We start from the raw sequence: 27,941 nt of genomic DNA, 5'->3' as shown, positions 1-27,941 counted from the left end.
GGGTGCATACACCCAGAGGGCGTGCTGCTGAGTGCCGAGCTATTTCCCCATGCGAACGCCCAGCGTTTCATGGGCGTTCCTATGATAATGATTGGCGTTCCCATGCAAATCATCCAGTGATGCGGGTGGGGGGAGGGTGGTTTGGGGCTGGCAGCTGACATGACCCCGGATGTCAGCTGCCCAACCACTTCCTCCCGAGGGTACACATTAGTATGGAGATAGCAGCGATATAGTTGAACATATAAGAAAGTAGAATTAAGGGGCAAGTTAGTGGAGGATAGTAAGATTTTGGTATTTTGGACATAGTGTCAGTACTGAAGGCCATATGTATAAAGATAATGGTATGAGGGATATATTATACTAAAAGGTGTGGATTTTGCTTTTTAAGCTGCACAGTGTGTAGTAAGAGTGGGTTAAGTAAGAGATGCAAGTGGTAATAGAAGCATAGTAAACATGGCCTAATGTTGTTGTGAGAGGACTGAGAGGATGAAAAGATGAATCAATAGTAAAATATATCAATGTTGATGTGAGTTTCCCTCCACTGGTATTTGACAATGTGGAAGCACTGTTGCAGTGACAGATGCGTTAATGCAGTGATGATTTGTTTGCCGGATACTGGACCACATGTAGAGGACCAAAGCAAAAAGCTTCGAAAGCTAGTCTGCTACCTTCTGTGTTTGTGCATGTGTGAGAAACAGGTGTAGTTTCATTCTCTGCCAGCAGATGGCAGCATTTTGGAGATTTAGGGGCACTAGACAGATATATAAATGATGATGTAGTAAGCCGATAGCAAAAGCTGCAGTAAAGTGGCTATGAATGTATCAGACTCTGAATCAGCTCTTTAGTATTTCTTGGTATTATGAAGTGGACATGGTACATTATGAGGCAGACAGATGGAATATATTGGCCATGTACTAACAAAACTATACTAGAGACTGTATAGAGGAAGGCAAGATATAAGACAACAATGAAGTCAGGGTCAAGGACAGAAGTGGGCAAAGTATAATACAATAAACATTACAAGGTCAAGAACTGTAGCGGGCAAGGTAAAGTCCGGTAAATAATCTGAGGTCAGGACAGGCAGCAGACAATAATAAATCCAGTAAAAGGCCATGATCAGGGTAGAAGGAAGCAGAATTCAAAAACAGTCTGGGTCCCAACTGGGCAAAATACACTGTCATAATATTACAATGCCCTTACCTATTCAGCAACGGTCTGAATTTTCAAGGGAAATCTATTCATTAAAATAAACAGTCCCATGTTAAAATTTCCTAAGCTTCTCCAAATAGGTTTGCCAAATGGTTGTTGAGGTAATAAATATATTAAAATGCAAACACATCTTCAAATGGCAGCATGCAGAAAAGGTAATTCATACTCAAAAGTGGGTGCTCCTAAAATGTGTTGTTTTTCAACAACTAAAACTTCATTCTGCATTACCATCAATTCGAAGTGCACAAATACTCAGACAGAAAATTATAAAGCTAAATTCTCCCTACTATCATCATTGGAAGATATTGTAGTTGAGAGTAATGTTATCGTAGGAAGCCTACTCTTACACAGAAATTCCATACATCCTAAAAATATGAGTTTTGTAATTAGTCTACCACCTCTAATGGGAGACTATTCCACTTAACTACTACTCTTTCTGTGAAGTAATTTTTCCTCAGATTTCCCCTGAAAGTGTCAGTGCATGTCCTCGTGTTCTGCTGCGCCTCTTTCTGTAACTAATGTCTCCCACCTGTACCTTCCTCCCTCTAGTGTCAGTGCATGTCCTCGTGTTCTGTTGCTCCTCTTCCTGTGAAGAATGTCTCCCACCTGTACCTTCCTCCCTCTAGTGTCAGTGCATGTCCTCGTGTTCTGCTGCTCCTCTTCCTGTGACTAATGTCTCCCACCTGTACCTTCCTCCCTCTAGTGTCAGTGCATGTCCTCGTGTTCTGTTGCTCCTCTTCCTGTGAAGAATGTGTCCCACCTGTACCTTCCTCCCTCTAGTGTCAGTGCATGTCCCCATGTTCTGCTGCTCCTCTTCCTGTGACTAATGTCTCCCACCTGTACCTTCCTCCCTCTAGTTTCAGTGCATGTCCTCGTGTTCTGCTGCTCCTCTTCCTGTGACTAATGTCTCCCACCTGTACCTTCCTCCCTCTAGTGTCAGTGCATGTCCTCGTGTTCTGTTGCTCCTCTTCCTGTGAAGAATGTCTCCCACCTGTACCTACCTCCCTCTAGTGTCAGTGCATGTCCTCGTGTTCTGCTGCTCCTCTTCCTGTGAAGAATGTCTCCCACCTGTACCTTGTTATAACCCTTGATATACTTGAAAGTTTATATCATGTCCCCCCTTTCCCTTCTCTGCTCTAAACTATACATAATAAGATCTTTTAGTCTTTCCTGGTACGTTTTGTGATGTAGGCCATGCACCATTTTAGTTGCTCTTCTTTGTACAGTCTCTAATGTATTTATATCCTTCTGGAGATATGGCCTCCAGAACTGAACACAATACTCTAGATGAGGTCGTACCAATGACCTATACAGTGGCATTATTACTTCTTTCTTTCTAATGCTGATACCTCTCCCTATGCAACCAAACATCTGACTTCTTCTTCATTGCTTGTTACATTGCCTACCTGCCTTTAAGTCCCCTGAAATAGTGACACCTAGATCCCTCTCTTCCTCAGTACTTTCCATTATAGTGCCATTTATACTATATTTATTCTTTGGATATTTGAGACCCAAGTGCATTTTTGGGCATTATTATGCACTTTTGGGTCTCAAAATCCATAGTGTTGTGATTACTATGTTTACAATCTCCTTTTCTAAACACAACCTACAGTAGCAGTGTAATGTGGCATTTGCGCAAAGTGGAGGGGAGCTTATTTCCCAACATTTTCAGAAGTCGACACACAAGTTTTGATTTTTCCAGTAATTAGACAAATAAGGCAGCTCTTTACATTTTTATTTTAAATTTGTTAATCATGTACGCTTTCAAATTAGAAATTGATATTAAACTGGAATTTGTACAGATATTTTGCTCAAATATATATTGTAAAGCCCATTTAGTGTGATTTCCAACTCTATGTAATTAAAAAAAAACAAAAACATTTATTCCTTTTTCATATTTTTTTAATTTCCAGAAGGGGAAAGTTTTTTATTTTCTTAATAACCAGAAGGACTTCACCAGAGTATCTTTTGATGAATCAGTTAATCTCAACCGATACAGTCATTCCCTCTATTGCTTTGCTACAAATCGTGAAGATGTTAAACAGAATTAAGGGATTAATAAGAAAGACCAATACATTGTGGAGTTTGAAATGCCATCTGACCATATAAATGCCAAGGACACATTCATCGTAGTAACATGGAGACCAGAAAATATATAATTGTGTTTTGTTAAAACTCCTAATTCTACATTTTTATTAACCAAACAATATAAACAAAATACACTTTTTTTTGTTGCATAGCAATGTTTAACTAATTGTGCAGAATCCTAGAAAATGTTAACACTTGATAAATACTTTTAAATCATCATCTTCACCACCACCACAGTAAATTGAAGGATAGCAATTGTAACAAAAATAGGATGTTGACATTTTGATACTGAAATAATAGAAATGACATGATATTTGTTACAAAAATAAATACAGTAAATTTAATTAAAATGTATATTATACAGTTGTAGTTGTTTTTTAAAAAAAAAACTTTTGTAAAGATCAGTTCATTGTATGAAAACAATTCAAAATGTGCTTCTTATTGGAGACAGTGGACAAATGTATTTGAATATTAGTTTAATTTTAAGCATGATGCCCACAGTACGTAAATAGTGCTTGATTTACAGATCACCACTAAAAAGTAGCTGCAGAAATATTTTACACACATAATGAATAAATACTATATAGTTGTGTTTGAAAATGCTTGACCTTGATGGCAATCTTTAAAAAAGGCACAATAAGTAGCACTCTCAGATGTTAATCATAAATAGTTGGCAATAGTTATTAAAAGCTTGCATGAAAACAACAGTTGGAGTAAATATCTACTCACAATTGCAGAGCACGGAACCTTCATAATTCGGAACTATATTATAATATTAAATTGATAACTATTTAGTATTATTATTATTATTATTATGATTATTATTATGATGGTGATTATTATTATTATTATTTATTAACAGTTCGTTATTTAGTGCAAAAAATTCCATTGTGCTTTACTTGCAATATTGATTTAAAATAACCCACAATTGTTATGGGTACATTTGGTCGGTTATGTGTTATTTATATATTATATATATTATAAATCTGGATGCCAGAAAGAGAAGTATAGAGATATCACATAAGAAATGGCACTGTAGTTAGCTTGATAAAGGGTACTATGAAGAAAACGAACACTTCGATGTCTTAATTACATATATATATAGTGCCACCCCCCCCCCAAAAAAAAAAAGACTACCTCGGCCTGGACAAGGTGATAGGTCCTCCAAAAATGCGTAGGTACTTGTTTCCTATCTGGGCGCCCAGGTTTTCTACGTACGGCACCGTAATGAAATCGGATCGCATCGCATCGTACACATACACGATATTAAACGATGCGATGCGATCCGATTCGATTTCCCATAGGAAACAATGTGAAATGGCTCAATTTAGCCAAATTCTCATAGGAACAATAGTAAATGGCCCAAAAACACCCCTGAACATTGAAATGTCCCCCCAAAAGTAGTTTACGCCACCCCGCCATCAACGTGAACCCGAAGCGTGGCGAGCGCAGCGAGCCCGCGAGGGGCGGCGGTACGCGTCCTCCGACCTTTTCATGCCCTACTATCCACGTCGGCGTGGAGTGAGAATAGAATAGTGTGGCGAGCGCAGCGAGCCACCGAGCCCGAAGCGTGGCGAGCGCAGCGAGCCCCGCGAGGGGACGCGGATACCTTCACAGTTATACGCGTCCCCTCGCGGGCGACGCGGACACCTGGGAAGCCCGCGAAGGGACGCGTTTACCTGTGAAGGTATCCGCGTCCCCTCGCGGGGCTCGCTGCGCTCGCCACGCTTCGGGCTCGGTGGCTCGCTGCGCTCGCCACACTATTCTATTCTCACTCCACGCCGACGTGGATAGTAGGGCATGAAAAGGTCGGAGGACGCGTACCGCCGCCCCTCGCGGGCTCGCTACGCTCGCCACGCTTCGGGTTCACGTTGATGGCGGGGTGGCGTCAACTACTTTTGGGGGGACATTTCAATGTTCAGGGGTGTTTTTGGCCCATTTACTATTGTTCCTATGATAATTTGGCTAAATTGAGCCATTTAACATTGTTTCCTATGGGAAATTGAATCGGATCGCATCGCATCGCATCGCATCGTTCAATATCGTGTATGTGTACGATGCGATGCGATCCGATTTCTCTACGGAGAATAGCATGGTGCGCAATTAACTTAGTGGGCGCCCAGATAGGAAACAAGTACCAATGCGTATATTCCTAGTCAGAAGGTAAATGCCCCCCAGCCGAACGCACGCCCCTGATGACCGAAACCATGCGGCATGATGCTTACACATCCACCCGTATGTGACCGCACAGAGGGCATTCACTCCGGGGAATCCAAAGCATAATATCTGATAAATGCTATGTATCAGGGGCTAAATGGATAGCACCAACCAAAACAATTAGCTACATTTAATTAACATAGCTAATTGGATACAGGCCTAAGAGACTTTGCAGTTATGCACATAACCAAAGTTTCAATTGTATTTCTCTTTTGTTGCTCTATTGCCTAATGTGACATTTATTTGACTTCAGGTTTGTCACTCAGGATTCTACCTGCTCCAACCAATTGCCTCTGAAGGCTTGGCTGGTCGTGGCAGATCTCTAAAAACTAAGTCAGCCAAGGATCTCCTCCGGGATAATCTGCTCATACTAGTTGAGTGCTTGCCAGGTACATGTGCACTTAGGGGTAGCTTTATGCAGAGAATAAGAGAACTTTCTTCACATTTCTTTCTGCTATTTAGGCTGTCCTATGACCTCTCTGTCAGGAGATCTACTGGCTTACTGGAACCATGGAGAATTTCAATGATTTAGATTTCCCCAACTTGATGAAATTATCCTGGATTCAGAAGCTCCGTCAGCCAAAGCTTTTGATAGATGTCTCAATAATTAGTATTAGTAAACCTCAAGACTATAGATATTTCAGTGTGTATTGACTCCAGTCACTAGTAGCACATCTAATTTATTGCCATCCATACACCATAAAGTCCAGTTGCCATGAGTTAAACCTGTTTTTTTGTGTACAACTGGAGACCACTTCCCTACCACCTGCAACAATGCTAAGGTCCTCTTTCAACGAGAGGACACTAAAGGGCGTATACACAGCATATATTCCTGAATCAGGCCCTAAGTCTGTACCAGAATGGCTGCCAATGGCATTCCATGGTTTCAGCAGGGTCTTCGTCACATGTAGAAATGAACAATTCACAGAAACTGGGACTGCTGAATCACTACTTGGCATCATGCCAACAGGAAATACCGGCTGCCTGAGTTAAAGTATGGCAAGCAGGAGGAACCTGGAGCAAAGGTTCATCCATCAATTCAGATCCCTGGGCGGTGCAGAACAATATCAGTATTTAGAATCTGTAGCCCCTTCCACTGATGTCCAGGGCCGTCAGCAGAAATCTTGGGGCCCGGTACACTGATATCTCTGGGGCCCCCCAACGACACACCCAGATTTTAATAACATTGAATGTGTTTTTATTATTAGTAAAAAAAAACGATAATTAATATTCACTATGCAATATAATTGGGCAGGGCAGATGGGAGAGTGCAGCATTGGTTCGTCCTGTGGTTAGCTGTGTTGTGTGATGTCATTGGTAGCCGGACAGGTGACCAGACTGAGGGGGGGCTTACTGGATTGGGATCCATGTAAGTTTCCTTCCAGGAAACCAGGTGGGCAGGCAGCACCTTTATAAACTAGCCATGTTTACATCCCCTGAGCCCCATAGAGCCTTGGGGCCCCTCACAAGCTTGGGGCCCTGTACGAGTGTCCCCTTTTACCCCTCTGTCGCCTGCCCTGCTGATGTCTAAACTCTATGAGAAGTTGTCAGGCCAAGGTCTTCACTAAACTAAATTATGAGTAGCCTACAACCTGATCCATGGCCAGGAATTTGACAAATTAGGATTATCTTCTGCACAATTTTTTTTACTTAATTAGTGGATCATGCCATTTACTTTGTGCACTTACTCAGCCAACTCCCAAGTATATGTGAAATTCATCTTTGGGGTCCTAGTGAAGATACTGTACCAGAACTTTTCTATCTGGATGAAATAGTTATTTTCTCCAACAGACCTATAGATTATTATAACCATAGTTGAGAGAGACTAAAGAGATTTCCATATAATCAACGTAGCGGTGCTCCTTCAACCAATAAAGTGTTAGCTTCCCAGAACACATTATTTCAAGTTTGAGATTCCAACAAAATTGAAAAAATATCTACACTGTGGATTGGCTGGTGCCCAGTGGAATGAAGTCAAACCAAAAGTTGATGGGACTTAATCAAGCAATTAATACAAAGATGTTAGGTGAGATTTCTCAATTGCTATTCTTAACTCTTTGAGTGCCAAGTGAACTTGTCAAAATAGGAGTGAAAATGACCAAGCAAACATTTTTATTTATCATAATGACCTCTAAAGTTTAGTTGATATAGGAAATATAATCTTTTTTTTTTTTTACACTATATTTTTTATTTAAATTTATATAACAAATGCGAGCGAAGCCAGGAATTTTTAATTCGGAACATCTCTTACAGAGTGGTTTCCACTCAAAGGGTTAAATAAAAACAATTTAAACATAACATATAGTACAGAGCTGGTTTCAACAATGTCAAGGCTGAGGTGATCTCATGGTAGCACATTCTAGAAGCCTTATACCTTCCATCTTGTTTCTGAGAGCGACTAGAGTTCTAGAGTACGGCACATCTACTGTATATGCAAATAATGTAATACATTCCTTATCCCTTTTTATTGACTTTGAAAGGAAATCGTATATATGCTTAACCTTAGGAAAACAAGTTGCATACATATAGCCTTGGAGCATAAGCTTAGCTATTTTTTAATTGGCATTTGGGTGGTACTTAAGCCTTATGTATTTTGAACATACAATGGATCGGATTAAGAGTGGGCTGCAAATATTCAAGCACCACATAGGTACAAACTTGGTGGTGTAGTTGTGTCATTTTTATTGTATGTAGCTTACAATGCATACAACTTAATATACTGCATAGAGATATGATCAGAGATAAAATCTGGCATATAGGTGTGACCAAAGTAAGATATTTCACAGGATGAGAGAATCAGAAAGTGAGAGAGTTAAGGTGCCCACACACTAGAACGATTAATCGTCCGATTTCATTGTTTTTGATCGTTTGGACGATTAATCGTTCGATTTTTGTGTGAACATCGTTAAGTATTTTTAATACTTACCATCCGATGCGCGTCCCCGTGTGTCTTCTGCGGCGTCGGTTCATCTTCCCTGCTGCAGGGAAGATATGCAAATATTCGGACCAATTTCTGGTCATGTGTTGGGGGCGTGGCTTTGACGCGGCATGTAAAGCCGGAAGCTGTGTTCCCCCGGCAGCTGACAGCCGGACATGTGCCAGAGCCGGCGGAGACACAGCAGGAGAAGCGACAGGAGAAGCTTCAGAAGCGAGCTCCAGTAAGGAGAAGCGGGCTCCAGTACTTCTGGGTGTCTTTATTTCCCAAAGGAGGGGTGGGTGAGCTGCTTCTGGTGGGGATGAGTGCACTTTGTGAGTAGGGTAACCACACTCCGAGCAGGGCTAATGCCGTATACATGCAGCCTGCGCTGGGATGGCACTGCCCCATTCTCACACTCATCAGAGTGCATGATAGCAGTACTAGAAGTAGGGTCTTAGAGGTACTGCTGATTTGGGAGGGGGTTATGCATAGTTGCCTGTGTAACTTTTATCTGACAGCACTTACAGGGTTAACATCTAGGGTTAAATGTCTTATATTACAGTATAGATGTGCAGACTGGGAAGGAGCACTGGGACACTGTAGTTCCCAGTACTGTACTGGTAGCACAGAGATACTGTCCTTCCTTCCATGTGCCATAAAATTATTAGGGGTTATATGTATTCATATATATATATATATATATATATATATGCACAGTAGCTAAGTGGAAAGTTCAGCAAGTATACACCAAGTCCACTTGTGACAGAGCAGAATGTGCACTGAGCTGTCAATACCTTTTACATAGCCCAGCCCATTACCTTCTACATAGCCCAGCCCATTATTATAATTTTTCTGAAATCTTAAGATAAATCTTTTGTCAAAATGTACTCCTTTGAACGAAATCTTTTGTGTTGGGCAGATGGGGAGTTCAAGGGAAATCTTAAGATAAATCTTAAGATCACAGATCTTTCTAGTGTGTGGGCACCTTTAGTAAGAAATCTCCAGGTTTTTTTTTTAAAGCGGCAATCATTTGATTTTGCAGTGTAAATGATTGCCGCTTTAAAAACCCGTAGATTTCTTACCACATCTCCCACTTTCTAAATCTCTCATCCTATTAAATTTCCCCCATCGCCTCCAACGTAATAATGATTACTGATGTATTGTTACCATTTTATTCTTTAAAATAATGTTTAATCCCCCCCCCCCCCCCCACACACACACACACACTACAATCACCACCATAAAAGAATAACTCACAACCAGAGGTGTGACTCTGGGAGGCAATGGAGTCAACTGCCGCCGGGCTTCTGCTCCCAGGGGGGGGGGGGGGGGCACCTCTCCTCCCCTTCGAGTTTGAATAAGTAAATAAAAGCCATTGATAGAGCTTCTGTAGCTGAATCCACCTCTTAGCAGGACAATAGACTACACACTTCTTATTCTAATCATAATTTTTGAAAGTGTTACAGAGGCCTTCTGTATTTGTTCCGGCATAGGAAGCCTGCGAATCCTAGCTATAGAAAGTTACTACACTACATAGCGTTGCCTAATAGTAATATTTTTTATCTTAAAATGATACATAGTCAAAATCTTACAGTGCAGGAGAAAGTACTGTAGCTCTATCAGTAATACGTCTGCCTCCAGTGACACAGGTCACGAGTTCTAATCCTGGGGGTGACTGCTAAGAAATGTTCTTGTCTAATATAAATGTATTCACATACACATGCACCCCCATACATATATTTATATAAGGTTGCGTGGGGGCACCAATATATCCATATATCCAAATCATTTGTATAATATTGAATTTGACAAATAAGTTCACATTGTTCATGTTACAGGTTGAGTATCCCTTATCCAGATATCCATTATCCAAATTATTCCCAAAACTATAGTTTACTTTTTTGCTAAAAGCACTAATGGGGACATCTGTAACTGGCGCTACTACTAGGGTCATGGCTGTGCCCGGGATTGAATGACTCCCACCCATCAGCTCATGAGGGTTCTCCTGCATCGTAGCCTTCCATCTGTAGCATAGAGGGCATTGTGAAGACGATGTATGTGGCATTTTCTACTTTTTCAAAAGGAATAGGAAAATAGAAAATCTAGAATTTATTACAAAGCCGCCTGATGCCATTGATAAATGGGATGGGGGAAACAGCTGTTAAAACAATGGTGGAACAGAAAAGCTTTGCATGTAGGGTTTTTCTTTGAAAAATATCCCCTGTATCTAAGAGATCAGATTTTGATAGTGCCAATCTGACTGTCTGTTTTTATCCTGAAATTTGATTAATCAAGAGATAAGTAGCCAGGTTAAAAAACAAACAAAAAAACAACCCAGTCCCCCAAAGATGAACTAATACTATTCAGTACAGCTTATGTTTGCACAGTTTACCATAGCAACAGGTTAACTTTATAAAATGATAAGTACTGCAGAAGCTGATTGGTTGCTATGGGCAACTTCTCCACTGGGCCAATTTTCCACTCTTTTCACCCGAAGCATGGCGAGCGCAGCGGTGGTACGTTTCAGTGTTTATGTTCACTGTGTTGACATAAGGGTAAAAAAAAAATGTAAACTTTTTCAACGTTGACCTTACCCATGTCGAGCTAATGACCCTTTCGACCTTACCCATGACGACCTAATGACCATGTCAACCTTACCCATGTCGACCTAGACTCATGTCGACCTTCCCGCATGTCGACCTAGACACATGTCGACCTAAATGGATGTTGACCTAATGGTGTCGACCTAATCAATGTCTAACAACTTGCTGGTGACCAACTGATCCACACCCTTCTACGTATTGCCATGCTCGGTATTAGAGAGATGATGGTTTTATATTGTTTTGTAGCCATTGGACTGGTATAGCTGAAAATGCATGTCCACCATGTACTCACTGTTTTATGATTTTTGTGAGAATTCCCTCGTACCACATATAAGTGCAGACTTTGTTTCCTTCTGTTGGCCCCCTGGTAGTGACGCAGCTGTTTGTAACCGCCAACATTACTGACAGTTTTATGCCACAGATGGTAAAAAATCTAAAAGTCTGGTGAACTGAAGTTTCCCTGTGAGCATTGATCCCTGCAATCTAACTTCCGGCTTTACCATAATATCGCGATGAAGCGGGTCCTGTTATCAGCAGCATGTAGTATTACTATGGCATCCGTTAAAGGAGTGCGTTGTCCTCCCCTAACAGGGGATATGCATCCTCCCATAACGGATGTCAGCTGTGTCTCCAACCTTCTAACGCTCTGGGCCGCTTGCTGGTCTTCGGTGTCTTCAAATTAAAACAGCGCATGTGCCGGGTAATATTCGCATAGGATGCTGGTAAATATAAAGATGTTATTGGCCTTCACTATCTCCCCCACTGCCACTATCTCATTTCATACCCCCAATTCTTGCGATTTGTCTTTCTTCCAGCCCATCTTCATCTCCCCTCATCAACCTTCCCATTCCTGTTTAACCTTCTATTTCTCCTGCCCTCATTGGATACTTTCACCGGTTCACATTGTCCATTCCCCTGCCTGCCAAAGTGGAAGAGAAGAATCCTTGCACTGTATCATATGAAGCAGCTATTGATGGGAGTTTGTTTACTTTTAGGGGCCTATTTTACACCTTTTTCGCATTATTTTGGTTTTACTTAAATGTATACAGAAGCTTTTGGGGGAGAATTCTCAAAATTCTCCTCCAAGCCATGAAATTCGCATTTGTTATACAAACAGATCGCATTTCTCAAGGGAAATGTGATCTGCTGAAATGTACTAACATTAATTTGTTAAATAACACCGGAGGCAGCCTCTCCTTATCAACTTGTTAGTGAAGAGAGTCTGCCTCCATGCAGAAGCCCTGATAACTGTGCATTTACAGGCACAGTAGGGAGAGATGCTTCCAGCTCCATCTCTCCCCCATCTCCTCTCCCTCATCCTTGCTGCTCCTGGGGACTGGAATGTACAGGAGGACTTGGAGCAGAAGCAGTAGAGCCATCTGTGGTTGTAAAATAAACAGGGACTTCTGCCCAAGCTCAGAGACCTGCTGTAAGGGGGGAAGACGGAGCTGACCTGTAATTCTGTTAATTATTATTTATTTTTTTTAAATCTATAAATTAAACTAATAAATTCACCTGGACCCCTCCTACCATTGGCTGCCACAACTCCTGCAAGGAACAGACATGGCAGGACATACAGTGTAACTGCAAAGTGAAAGGAGGGTTGCTAGGTCACATTATAATTTATCTATTTATTACCAGTTAGTTATAAAGCGCACAAATATTCCACAGCGCTTTACAGAGAGAATTTTTGAACATTTACATCAAACCCACACAAGTACGGGGAGAATATACAAACTCTGCACAGTTAGGGCCATGATGGGAATCGATCCCATGACCTCAGTGCTGTGAGGCAGTAATGCTATGCACATGTGCTGTTATGCTAATAACAGCACATGTGCAGTAACATCTCGGAGATAACATTTGCGATAGTCACAGGGTAGAGCAGGGAGATAGATTCGCAGGGAAAGGGATTTTTCGCAATCCCTGTCCGGGCACGTGAATAATGGTACATTCTTGCGATTTAAAGATAAATCGCAATTTCAAATGTGGGCTTATTATAACCTAGTAATACCAATGTGATTTTTAATAAATGGGCTCCTCAGTGATTGCCGAGAGCTTGTCATTATTATATCTTCCTCCCCCTAGAGCTATACAATGTTGTAAACTCTTAACCAATTATAATGTTTCATTGTCCTTCATCAACGTCAACGCTTCACACATGAAGTCCTCTTGGACATGATCTCCTGGTTTCGGAGCTGTTCAGAAAATTGACAAACACAAAATAAAATACCCATTGTTTAATGAATGAACACGAGAATATATTTCTACCATAACAATGCTTTCTGTTCTCTAAGCTGGGCATATGCTAGTTAGTGGCAATAGAATATGAGAACGATATTTTATTAAGATTAATGACCTCTTGCCATGCTGCCATTCACTCCAAACAAGCTGATGCAGTGAAGAACCTATTATCCTGCCTTACTCAGTCTCCTTATACTGTCATTATTCTGCTGTTGAATTTTTTTCCCCCATCAAACTACAGCACTGAATATAAGTATACAAGTCAGGAAGTAAAAAGCCTTGAAAATATCAATAGCAGTTTTGTAAGGCCTACCTCATAGACATTGACTAACATTTAATGTTTATAGGGTTCATTTCAATAATTAGAATAAGTATTTATTCATTCTATTGTGGCTTAGAATTTGCTTAAACATATGGCACTTATCGAGTACGTACAGTGAGCAACAGAATAACGGTACTGATAAGATGTCTGAATATTTTGTAGTTCCAGGATTAGTTCAAAAACACTGTTTTTGTTACTGCAACAATTAATCATTATTATCATCCGATGCCCTTGATGAATTATAATCACCTCTATATATCTGAAAAAGATACAATAGATCATGTAAGAGAACTATTTACAAAGTCAAACTGTCGTAGATTATGCGACAATCAATGTAATTGTAATTCCTGGAAAATGACATTGTAGACACTAAATTTCGTCATATGCCAAGGTTGTTATTTTTTTATTTTCTTTGAATTATGCTATATATATTTTAGCTTTAAGTTTTATATATAAAATAAAATCAATATAAGTTGGGCTACTGTAAAGAACCTTGACAAAAAGGGTTGTTCCTTTGTTCCTCTACCTCCTTACCTTCTATCTAGCAAGTTGGGGAATTGTAAGGGGCTAAGAGCACTAAAGCACCATGTCATAAGCCCAACTGTGCAGCTGTCCCAGGACAGACACTCTTTTTTGGCGACTGTTCCGCCATACCATCCAAAGGCCACATTGTCTTGTTCGGATAGGTGGGTGGAGAGTGCAAAGTTGAGGGGAGAGCTCACACTTCTCTCCTGCACAATGTATGGCAGCTTAGCTTCTCCATAAGTGATGTACATGCCCCCCACTGCCTATGCGGTAACCGGGAGATGCTGGAACACCCGTAGTGCGTAGATAAACCAAGTGCCCGAGGCAATCCCTGCTGAAAATAACGGTGCACCAGCTTTCTGCTGGCACCAACAAAAAAACTGATGAGCTAGGCATGAAGACGGGGTTATATGGGAGAGGAGCCGTGCATCCTGGGAAACCTGAAAGCTTCGCTGATTGGTGCCATGGTCCTCTGAACCACCTACAACCATCAATGTCACCCTGTGGGTACCATGAACCTCTCTCGTTTTTCTGTCAAAAACAAGGAAATATCTAAGTTACCCCAAACTTTTGAACAGTAGTGTACCAATTAGTGTGGAATTACTGTAAAAGGCACAAACCAAACATTGCAAATAAAAAAAAAATACAATAAAATAGTCCAGAGACTAAAACAAAGTTCCTGAAAAACATGGTACAGTACTTCTGCACAGATGTCCATTCCACTGGGATTGGTATAGGTGAGGAGGCTAGTGGAGTAGCAACTTACGAGCCCTATTATTTATTTCAGGATAGCCTACCATCATCAGGTGAATGCATCACAGTGTAGGCTCCATTTCTCACCACAATTGGCTTAGTAGATAAGTCCCATATATTTTGCATCAGTAAGGTCTGCAGTTGAGGCTGTAGGTAGACCTTTCTGGAAAAGGTATGTAGCATAGTCATAATGCTTAGCATTCATAACAGAATCCTTAATGCTCTAATTTGTCAAATTATTTCTTTTAGAGTGATCTTCCAGATCAGTGACTTTATCTTTGCTAAAGACCATATCGTCTTGAAGAGCATTATGCGCTGAAATAAAGTGGGAAGCTACAAATTCTTCCATTTTAGTCTGTAAGTGGTTCGTGCTATTGCCAAACTCACAGATATCAGCTCCCAAAGCTTAAATAGATCCGACGTTATATCCGTCTTAAATGTAGAAAGTGTAGTGTGGATAGAACACAAAGTAACAAGACTGTCTAGAATGTTCACGTCCCATAAAAAACGTGAGCCAGAATGGTGTGTCTGTGGGGGAAGAACAGTAGATATAGATGTCTCAGTAAATGAATGCTGCTCCGCGCTGACCCGCCAGACCACTGCCCAATGCCCGATCTCATCACTGCCCACCACTGACTGCCTCCCAACCACTGCCACCTGGCTTTTGAACCACTGTCCTAGTCCTGACCACTGCCACCCAGCTCTGCACAGCTGCCCACCTCCTGACCACCGCCGCCGGACTCCTGACCACCGACATCTGGCTCCCGCACCAATGGATGGGTAAGTGACACTGGGTTTGGGGGGGACAGAGGCAGATTAAAGTTCATCATTATATTGATAAACTCAATCCCAGGTATCTCGGGAATCCCGGGATTAGGCATTTTTCAATACCGGGATTGCAAAAATGCCCCGGGATTGGCATCCCTATTGTCAGCCTTAGAAAAGTTACCAAAAAATGTACAGGTGGAGAAGATTTGGCAACCTAGACTCTTTTTGGAGCCAAATGTGAGTGAAGTCACTTGAAACAATAGCTTTAGGAGATACTGGAGTCAGTAAAACATTGAAAAGTGGTTACATCGAAAACAAAAATCTAAAGATGAACTCTGAATTGGGGTCAAGTAAACATAGTGTGTGATTCAGCCCACAGAGCTTACAGTAATAACACAGACAATCCACTAGATGTCAGAGTTGCAGCAAAAGTAGGGAAGACTATGCATGTAAAGTTACAGATGAAAAAACAGGTCAAATAAAAAAGAGAACAACGGTTAAATATCACAAAGGTAAAAACTCTCCAGTGCAGTTATAAGCACAAATTATACTAGATAACTGGTTCTGTATTATAGAGAGATAGATAACAAGAGAGTACTCTTCACTTGGTAGTCAGCCACAATAATACTCACCTTAGATATACAAATCTAATATGACGGCCACCGGGACTCCACTAGCAGCACCCAGGTCCCAGGGCCCAAAAGCAGCCACAATCCTCCTCTGAAGTAACAGAGGCAATTTTCAGGTCAGGAGGGGGGGGGGGGTTGCGGGTGCTCTCCACCATGGAAGGGATAGTCTGGCAGCGGGCGGCTCCATTCGATGGAAGAAGGGGCTTTCCATTCCTGTAATCGAGACCTTACCAGGCCGCAATCATGGAGGGTCTGCAGCCGCTACATCTGCTCATGCCGGTGAAGCAAAGCACGTCAGAGTGTGGCCAGCTGTCAGCAAATGAGGGTCTGCTGGTTTCAAAGTTTGTGGAACTTCTTCATTTTTTTCCTCTTTAATTTTGGAACCAGAACTGGTTACAGAGCTTGATGCTGCTTCTCTAAATACAGGGGAACCTGTATATTTTGAACCATACAGGGGAGCTTACTGAACCGGGGGGGGGGGGGGTTCTCTGCAACTCTTTTTGTATTGGGCCTCTTTTGCATCATATTTACATTGTTATGTAACTAGGCAGGTGATTCAGAGCAGATCCCTCAGGTCTAAATTCGCTCCCCTGCCCGATGGTGTGGTGTTGCACATGTGCGAACCCCAGGAACAAATGCCTTCAGCGGGCTTCACTCTAGGTGCAGAGCAGCAGACGGGCTGCACAGCGCGACCTCTTATATCAGGTCACACTTCTCGCAGCCACAGAACAGCGCGCTGGGGTTTGGGAGGAGCAGGGCAGCATCTGAGCTGGTCTTTCAGATGCAGGATTGGGAGCTCCAATCCCTGGATTCAAATCCTGGCGGTAGGGCCAAATCCCGGTATCCCGCCGATCCCTATCCCAGGATTGGCCACCCTAACTTTATCCCATCAGTGTATGGAAAACATGTTGGATTCCAGGCGCTAATAATACCCCTTTCACATCGCACTTTTAAAACGGTATATTGCCGTTTTTTTCCATTTTAAAACGTTTAAGGCTGCAATGTGAAAGTGCCAAAGTTGATTTTCCGGTTAAAGATAACCGGTATTTCAACACGGTTAAAAAGCAGAGTCCTACACGTTTTAAAGCCTTTTTTTGGCAGTTTGAACAGCTCTATTTCAATGGCTTGAAACGTGTCCCTTGGGGGTTAAACGGGTTAAATGTTTGAATGGTATTAAATGATTTTTAAAATGGTTTTCACCTGCAATGTGAAAGGTCTCAAGGCTCAGACCCGTTTTAAAGTCCCATTTAAGAATACCGTGTCATTACCCATTTCTGCAATGTGAAAGCAGTATAAGACAACCAGCACTGTTACATTGCCACCATTGGTGTTACAAGACCGCTGTGCAGTTGCTGTCCTCCCCACCTGACACCTACAACAGAGCCCGCCCAGCTACTTCTTCATTAATACTTAACCAAAATCGATAAATGCGGTACCATTTGAAAGCTTACATTCTCCCCTTCTGACAAATTGTTAATTTACACATTGTACTGTTTGTTTTGCATTACATAACATGAGGAAACAATAGAACCATAATAACATTTAAAAACCGTTTTAGATTTCACAATCTTTAGCATAACTTACTCAAGAACTGGCTGCCTGCGCCACATCCCTGCTTACAAACCGCGGCTTGGGACTAAGAGTTGAGGCATACAGTGGGAAGAAAGGCTGCTTACCTTCCGGACCTCAGGTGCAGACAGCATTGGGGGTCGCAGCAGAGGTCTCCGTACACAGGCCCTGATGTGTCCTTCCCTGTCTCCACAGACAGATTCCCCAGATGCAAGGACCCCTCTTCTATAATAAGAGGGGAAGGGATCCTCCTGAGGTATGGATTTAAGGAAAAATAAATAAAAATGACTAGGTGGTCTTGCGAAAAATGACAATCCCTTTTTCTCCCTTCATACTTAACCAAAGTCAATAAATTAGATATCATTTTAAAGATTAAATTCTCCGCTGAAAGTTTCAGCATCTCCCTGTGTGTAGTCCCCTTAAGATGATCAGTTTGGCTCAGCTACTCCAATTCGCTACCAATGAAGCAGTTCTTCTTCTCTCCTACTACAAACCACCAACACGCTATCAAATGATTCGTATTTTATTTGCATGCAAAATTTTCACACGGGCCACCTAGTTATTATAAAAAAAAGTATTTTTTTTGCAAGAGCGTACTAATGCTATTACACTTTCTTCGTCACACTTTACATAAGCAATATTAGTTCGCTTTTGTTCTCTGGAGAATGCACTTATTCATATTGCTTTATCTGTGTATACACATTGACACACTTCAAATGTCACCATAATTGTTCCTTTCATAACCTGGAACTAGTACAGTGAGGCACTGGAGTACTTTTGAATTTGACAAAAGCAGGTGAGAGAACATGAAATTTCTATCTAGCATGACATAATCATCCTGAAAACATTGTCTGAACATTGTCTGAAACCAGTGCGACGCGCTTCGGCTAATTCAGTGTTTTCAACCACTGTGCCGTGGTACACAAATGCGCCTTGAGCTGTTCTCAAGTGTGCCGCCAGATCTAGAGATACCTAAACCGGTTTACAGCCACCACCAGATCAACTGTTATTTACCGGTCTCTTCTTTTCATGTAAAGAGACAATGTATTTTATTTTTGTTACCTGTGGGGACCAGTGCGATTGTTTTTTTATATGGGCCAATAGGTTTGTTTGTTTTTCCTGTGGGGGCCAATGTGTTTTGCCCTGTGGGGATCTCATGGTGTGCCTTGGCAATTTTTTTTTTTTTTTTTTTTATATCTTTATTGATCTTGCAAGAAGAGAAATAAAATCTTAATTAGTGTGCTGCAAGGTAAAAAGGTTGAAAAATCACTGGGCTAATTAATGGTTTTATTCTGTTGCTGCTTTTAACTGGAACATTCTAAAGAGCACTTGGTTTTTCAGCAAAAAAGTTGTATTAGTTTCTGGCATTTGTGTGTGCAGAATTATGGGAAGATATTGGTAATTAAGCAGAGTTTAAATTAAATCTGACATACTGTATGCGTTCTCAAACTGAGTGCATGGAATAAATGCATTTATTTGTTATGTTGGATCTTGCACCCATCTGCTGAAGTTGTAGGAATGCTTACTGTAAAGCATTTTACATAAAACTAGAGATGTGCAGGCTCTGATTTACTCTGATTTCAAAGCAGGAACTTATTGGCTATCAACTGTCAACAACTGTCATGTGATTTGGGATAGCCAATATGGTCCTGCTTTGAAATCAGAGTAAGTCAGAACCTGCACATCTCTACATAAAACACACTGAGGAGAATTCAATTGAGCGTGAAGTGTAGTAAGTAAAACAAACCTTGCATACCTCACGCGAAAGAAATGGTGTCCTTAGCTGAAAGTATTTCTTCAGTCTTCAGCTCCCGTCGGTTCAATCCATTTACTTCTCTGAAATTACTTCTTCAGTCTTCCGCTCCAGTCCACTTAGTCTGGTTACTCCTCTGGAATTATTTTTCTTAAGTTTCCAGCTTCTACCGGCAATCCGGTTTCTACTCTGGATTTATTTGCCTTCAGCTCCAGTTCGGACATTTCGGTTTCTCCTATGGATCTATATTTCTTCAAGTCTTCGGCTCCAATCCGGTCATTCTGGTAATTCTTCAGCCTTTATCACCCATGCTCTGATTATACTTCAACAGCCATACTTTTTAGGACTTGCATAGCTTTTATAGATCACCTCAGTACCAGCCCAAATAGAGAGCCAGGCAGAGGGCCACAGATTGCACTTCAGGTACTGCAAAAGGTCATACCCCCTTGCAGGGGTTCCTGGTGAATACTCCTGATTTGTTAGATTCCACGCCTCTGTTCTGGGTCAAGCCAATCTCTCTCAATCTATGCACAAGCAATACATGAAACCAGCTAAATTCAGAGAATCCTCAAGACTTTCAACTGGGCCCACAAAAACTTACACTCAAGACACTCACTTACAAAACCCTCACCCACAACCATTCACCTTCTTCACTCCACTAATGCACTCTGAGGGGGAAATTGACTAAGCTGGCCGATCAAGCTGCATGAACGGGAGTGGACATTTTCTTAGGCCTGAGAACTCAGAAATTGTAGCTGCCGAGTATTCAGGATTCCTACAGTATATTCCGATGGTGAAGTCATTTGTATTTGTGTATGTGTGATTCTGTGTAAAAAAAAAAAAAAATGTAATCATTTTTTTTTTAAATAGCGTGGGTTCCCTCCCCATGAATATAAACAGCCATGGGCTCTTTAGCCAGTGCTGGTTCCAGGAATACAGGGGACAAAATAACTGGGGTCCTTCTGTATTTCTGAAACCAGCCCAAGCTCCTGGCCTGGTCCTGGCTCCAAAAATACAGTGGACAAAAAAAATAACTGGGGTCACTAGGCCGCATGCTGGCTTGCGATGCCTGATGATGTCTTCTGTGGGAGTGATGAGGCTGGTGGGAGTAATCTCATTTAAGTCCATCCAGAAGGGTATTTAGGGTGAGGTGTTTTTGTTTGTTTTAGTCTGATGACAATACAAATCTGTATTAAAATGGTGCTATAATACTTTAATAAATTACCACTTCAAGCGGACCTACTACCGTATACCAGTATTGTGTATGTGTTCCCCTATACGGGCACCCTCCTTCATCCAGATTTAAGTGGAGTGCCAGACCCTCCTGGATCATGTGTGTGTGTGTGTGTGTGTATAAATAAATATATAATATTTATATTAGATTCCTCAGAGTCGGTCAATTCAAATAAAGAGATGTATTGGGTAATACAGGGTGGGTAATGTTTTGGGGAACAAACCCCGTCCTCAGACCCAGACGGCTGTAGGAAGGGGTCTGAGGATGGGGTTTGTCCCCCGAAACATTACCCACCCTGAATTACCCAATACATCTCTTTATTAGAATTGACCGACTCTGAGTGCCGTTTTTGTCCAGTCTGGATTTGGAATCTATTCATTGTGTTTTCTGGCACCGGGGCACATTGCTATTTGGAGTCTACTAAGAGTGCCGGCTGAATTGGATTTCTAATATTATATATTATATATGAATGGATGCATATTAAGAACATTTGAAAAATTCCATATGGTTTGAGGGGTGCCGGATGACCTCTCAACAGTCGGGATTCTGACAGTCATTGCACTGACGTTGGAATCCCATCTGTTAAATCCCTGACAGTTGGGACAGGCTAGTCTCCCACGTGAGGGTCAACGACCCCCATTGAGGGACAATAGAATAGGTGGCGGGCGAAGCACTCGCCCCATTGTCTGAGTCCTGCCAGTCGGGATTCCAACGTTGGACTAATGACAGATGGAATCCCCACTGGCGGCGTGCAATATTCCACCTGGTTTGAGAATTCTAATGGATAATTAAAGATTTAAATTAAGCTAGCAAAATGTTCTGTTTGGTCCAGGTCCACTTATTTGCTTTTGCACACACCGGTGGTTTTTATAATTTATTGCACTAGGAGGTGTACAGTATCTATCATTTCCAATTCTATCTATCTATCTATCTGCAGTATATACTGTGCAGATTACGGTAAATATAAGCTTTATGATATGCTTTTGTTGCATATATACCTTATAACATGGACTGAGTGATATAAGGATATGCTCTTTGGTTGCCATACAGTAGTTATCAGTTGTGATGTTAACCATTGTGATGTCGCAGTTGTAAGATTCTATATTGTTGTATTCTGTTCCATGGCCCTCGGTTGCACCTAAACACAATTTGAATACGTGTGGGATAGGCGTAAGAATATTTTTAGAGAGACCAAAGAAACAAATAGAATTGCCCAATATATAAATGAAAAAGGGCAGAACGGATGTACCAAGTGGTTCTCATTTGCCATCAAATTGTATATTTCTGTATTTATTTTAGTGTTATAAAACAAGATATGGTTGTCAAGATATATTTCAATGGTCTATTTAACTAAATGCAGCGTTTCACAGCGCTACCCAACGTATTGTCAAGACTAAGCAATCCAAGTGTCCTCAGGAACCCCTTTCAAAATGTGTGTTTACCTACGAGGATAGTTGTATCCAGCATAGCCTTCGCTGGTCCTGATTGCTTTGTCAGAGCAGTGGCATAGATACATATGTGGCAGACCCCATGGCGGCTTGGGGGGAGTGCCGCCAGCGGGGTCTGTCCTGGGTGCTGCTGACTGAACTAACAGGTGCCCCAGGCAGCAGTGAGCGCTGATCTCACTGGTCCCACTCTGTGCATATCAAATGAGCAGAGAACCAGCGCAGTGCATATTGAATGAGTAGGTCCCCGCCCCGTGCATATGTAATGAGCAGGTCGCGAAGTCCATCGCCTCGCCCCTTCTTGGGGGAGGAGGGGCACCAGAATTTTTTTTGGCAGGGGGAGAAAAATTTCTAGCTATGCCACTGCATCAGAGCACTGCTTTCTGCCAAGCAGCTGTTCCCATCGAGTTTGTGGGGATGTGATAATCGGCTGTCCAAGATGTAGGAGGAAAATGTCAGATAAATGGCTTTTCTTATCTTCAGAAAAATGATTCCAGGTGCTTCACATTTGCAAAAAAAAAAAAATCATATTACAAAAGAACCCGTCACCTTGGGCGCAGTATAGTCGTTAGTTTGTTTAATGATTTGTTCATCCCGCTCCCAAAAGTACCAGGAGTAAGTCATCCTAATAGAAGACATTATTTACTAAGTAGAACAGGGTAGAATGGAAGTGTGTGCATGTCCTGCCCATTTACACTCCATTCAATATGGCATATGGTACAGCGGAAATATTTTGCAATTACTAGTACATGTCAAACTGACTGTGCCAACACAAGCATCTAAGTTCTGCCTTTAAACAAGAGCCACCCCTAGGTAGTGGCGACGAGATGGGGGGGCTTTACTTTTTCCCGGTTCCGGGTCTGCTGGATGTGTCGCGTTCCGCTCCCCACTCCCCGTTGCAGGGAACGGGCAGTGGGGAGAGAGATGACAGCACAGCCTCTCTCCCAAGCATGGTCCCGCCCCCAACATTTTACTGGGGCTCACATGACTAGAGGGATATTTACCACTGTAGAGCAGCTTGCTTCGTGTAGAGAAGACCATCCTTAGTAATAGTTAACACTGAAGACCTAAAAGATGGAAATCTGTATTATATTAAATGTCTAATTCTTCTAAAGGTTGAATAAATGTTTTCTATATTAACATGTGGTTTTATTTTTTTGTTTGAGTCTATATCCACCTGAAAATAAAACCTATGTAATGTACTTCAGCAAGAACTGTGGATTAAAATTGTATGGCGTTTCTCTCTTTACAAGAAAGCAGGATTCTTTTTGTATTCTTTTTATTTATTTATTCCGTGTTGACTATTGAAATGTGTTTTTCTTTTTGCTTCTCTCGCAGGCTGTAGAACTCACGTCTTTCAAAACATCAGGTACTGTCTGTTTCTTTTGAATCTGGACAATGTTATTTTCATTGCAAAGTACCATGCAAAACACTAACAAATGAATCTGTGAGCACTCTCAGCTTCTCGTTCTGACATTTTATTGCAAGATATTTTCACAGTAATTTGTTAAAGGAGAAAGGAATGCAATTAATTATACTGATAAACATGATGATAAAATGCAATAAAGGTTAGGATGATAGCAGGAGTGCGAAAAAGTAAAGTGCAAATTGGTAAGGAAAAAACTGTATAAAAAATAAGAACAATAAAACATACATCCATAGTTACCTACCCTCCTGCATTCTGCAGGAGACTTCCTGACATAGCAGCAATCTCCCTCTCTCCCTTATTAGTCTAGCAATCTCCCTCATGTCACCTAGCCCACATTACACTGTTACATCATAGTTACCTCCCCTCCTGCATTCTGCAGGAGACTCCCTGACATAGCAGCAATCTCCCTCTCACCCTCATTAGTCTATCAGTCTTATCTACAGTAGGTCAACAGGTAATCTGGAATATAATTAGGTTACACCTCCCAGAGCCTGTACAATGGGTTCCCCCCAGCACTATACTGGCTGACATAGCATCTGACCCAACCCTCTGACTTTGTGACACCAAGACTGGGTCTGCCAGCCAGATTTATATAAGTAGAGCAGTTTCTCAATGGATCCTGTATAACAGACCTCCGAGGAAACCCTACCAGATAAGGCTCTGTGTGAGCAAGTACCCCAGGCTGGGGGACACCGGAATGTCTAGCTAACAGTTTTGATATAGTCTTGGCTGCCCAAGTTTTTTGAATTTCACCAAGGGTAACCCAGGGTTGCCTACTTTTGAAAAATCATTTCAGGGAGAAAAGTAAAAGGCAGGGGGCGGGCCTTGTGTCACCAGGGGGCGGGCCTTGCGTCGCCAGGGGAGCTGTCAATTACTTCTTCTATAAAAATATAAATTGTTTTGGGATTGGACAGGGCTAAGGAGGCCGGGAACCAGTGACATCATAGAGGCACAGATTACATAATAATCATTGAACTTTGGAGCTTAGTACTGCAATTTAAAAAAGGAAACACTGCGCTAATTACTGGTAATGGGGCACCATGGATATATTCACATATATAAAACAAAGAAAATACTAATAATAGTGAAATACAAATATTTATTACAAGTTATATAACAGTTAGGTGGCTACCTAAAATAAATAAAACAATCACAGTTGATGTACTACAGGCATATTATCCTATAAGGCTACATAGTAACGTGTATTGTCATATTTTTACATTATATAATACTTCACATGAGCAATCCTATATGATAAAAGGCTAATGCATCAACCAATCTGAAGTTGTGGTGGGTGGCATGTAGTTTATCTTTTCCAGCCGTGACATTTAACCTCCATTTGATCAGCCAGACCTTGTGCAGAGGAGGGGGGCTTTGCAGAAAAATATGCGGGGAGAGATCAGGTCACAGATACTTACCGCTCGACGACCAGTAACCTGTCTCCCGCAGCCGACACTTTCGCCTGCAGCCACCTCTCCTCTGTCCTCACTGCCTGCGCAAGATAACGGCGATGACGCCGCCAATGTGATGACGCTGCATCACGCGTCATTGCGTTGGCGGCGTCATTGTGGTTATCTTGCGCATGCGCAGTAGCCATTGCGGCAGGGGGAAGCGCTGCTCCGGGAGAAAGGGGTGCTCTTCCCGGGAGTCCGTGAGATTACCCACATTTCCGGGAGTCTCACGGATATTCCGGGAGAGTCGGCAACACTGGGGTAACCACCACCCCAGCGAAGAGTGGTATCCTTACATACATGATCAATGGACATGCGTCTAATAATATACAGTAGTACCTGCCTAATTATTTACACCTGGTGCTATTAGTTTTCCATACAGAGTAAAGGTCACAAGTCTGATTGTAAACAGAATGCTATTGTGACTATACAAACAGCCTCGTGCCACCTCACCTTTTGGGGATATTCAATTAGCTGTGGGGGTTTACCCAAGAACTAATTGTTGTCAAAAATCCCTGGTTTAAAGTTTAATTAGGTGAGGGAGTGAGTTCCAGAGTCAATATAACAATGGGAGAAATTTTGGATTAGAGGCAGTGACCAGGATAGAGGAAAGGTGGTGGTCGGAGCAGGAGTAGAAAGGGTGGGAGATAGTGTAGAGAGATATGAGGTTGGAGGTCTGTGTTGCTAATAACATATTTGCTTCATTATCTTTCAATTCTTAATCATATTTCCTTTCTTTGTTGAAAACCATGCCGTACATTAGAATTGTCTTGGACTCTTTGAGAAACTTTTTGAAAACTTTTTGAAATAAACCTCCTAGTAAATAAACCTCTATGTCTCTAAAGGAGCTAGAGCGAGGTATCGCAGGCTCATATGTGATCCTTTTGCATACAATGTGTTGTATGTGATCCCATTCACTGCCCTGGGATACAATGTATTCTTGTGGCCGCCTTGACAATCTCCGATGTGCACAAGACTGAAGATCGGAATCGGAAGTAAACGTCATACAATATTACAACTTTCACATGAGTTATCAACCAATGGGACGCATTCGTATGGGAAAAGGCCATATTGTACTAGTGTATGGGGGCCTTACAACTTTCCATACACATTAAGATTTAAATTGTACTATATTAAAGAGTTTATTCACTCAGGACTCGCAAACCTTGTAAATAACTCTTTTCAGAGAACGCTGTTCTTTCAAATAAATAATTGAACAATTTTATGGCTTATTTCATAATAATTTTATTTTCCTTTCTAATTTAAACATGATTTTATATAGAATGAATTCATTCAAATATATACACACACAATAATACATATAACACACAATATAAAATCAATATACATTTTTTTATTGTCTTTTGTACATACAATATTTAATCTGCTCAACTATCCAACTAGTTGCTCGTTTGAGAGAATTCCGATTATTGTCTCCCAAACATTGCAACATAGACAGGAATGGTCATTTAGACATTTTGGTTAAATTGCGTTGAAAATTATCCTGAATGATAATTTTTGGGAGCAAATGGTCCATTGGTTTTTGTCCCTATACATTACAAGACTTTCTTTACCATTAGCCAGCTAGGCAGTGGCACAACTATTAATTATGTGACCCCCCTGCCGAAAATTTCGCAAGCCCCCCCCCCCCCCCCACACTCTCCACAGTAGGGTTAACAATGACCCCCCGTACGTTTAACAAACCACCCCAGTAGTGTTAACAACCCCCCCCCCCATAGGGTTAAACCCCCCCCCGTGCGGCCGATACCTCCTGCCTCATTTGTCTTGCGAGCCCCGGCTCTCCCGGTTTTACTGCTTATAAAAAAAGTGACATTCAGAAAAGGGCTGCCTTCATACTGCAGACCGTTTTAAAGGTTGCTAGAGGAGGCCGCCGCCTCCTCTAGCATCCTCAAAAACTGTCTTTCGTATGGGGGCAGCCATTTTCCAAAAGTCACTTTTTTTATAAGCAGCAGGAGCCGAGACCCGCAAAACAGAATCGCCGGTGGCAGGGGCAGATGGCAGCGGCTAACTATAGCCCCGAGCCAGCGCCCACACCTTCTCAGTGCCTCCCCACCACTGCGGGGGCTTTGTGGCTATAGTTACGCCACTGCAACTAGGTAGATGGTCATGCAAATAATCTTAAGGTGTACGGACATCTTCACATTTCTGAAAATATACCTTAACTACTGTAGTTTAAGCATTTCTAATTAACATTACAGTACAAAACAAAAGCAAATTCATTGCTGACCAAAATAATGTCTAGAATGCGAACATGAAAAATATAACATCAAAAGAATAATTTACAGGCCTGTTGAAGAGGTGGATATATTGAATATTTCGTATTTTTTTTATCTATTCATGGCAAGCAAGTACACATGCAGAGAGAAATATTTTATTCTCTTAAATATCACAGATAGAACAAAAGACAAATCACATCTCATACACTACTCGCTACTCCTTACTTAACCTGATAAATTTCCACCCTGAATAGAAAATGTTTTTAAATGTGTCAATCATAATCGAAATCGGAATTGTATTATTATGTTAATTAAAGTTTTATATTAAGTAATTCCAATAGAAATTGTACATACTGTAAGTATGGTTATTAAATGCAAGTCATTTTTCCACACAAGTAGTGTTTCAGTCAACACTTTCCGGGCGAAATGTCAATACACTACATAATTGGTTTAGATGTCACCTAATGTGCTGAGATTTAGAAGTGGATCTGTCACCTGCATGAAGAAAAGCAATGTATTCATAAACATACTGTATGGTGATTTTTTTT

General features: G+C 41.5%; 1 protein-coding gene across 1 annotated transcript in view; it reads left to right on the top strand.

The window, feature by feature from the left end:
- Nucleotides 1–27,941, top strand: part of ADGRD2 (adhesion G protein-coupled receptor D2) — a 170,831-nt gene that overhangs the window by 125,264 nt on the left and 17,626 nt on the right. The window contains exon 25 of the mRNA XM_083160480.1: nucleotides 23,615–23,645. Coding sequence (XP_083016606.1) covers nucleotides 23,615–23,645 — 31 coding nt within the window. The remainder of the gene's footprint in view (nucleotides 1–23,614; nucleotides 23,646–27,941) is intronic.

This window comes from Crinia signifera, chromosome 9 (assembly GCF_055691185.1).
Source record: "Crinia signifera chromosome 9, ASM5569118v1, whole genome shotgun sequence".
NCBI lineage: Eukaryota > Metazoa > Chordata > Amphibia > Anura > Myobatrachidae > Crinia > Crinia signifera.
This window is presented reverse-complemented; position numbering and strand designations above follow the sequence as displayed.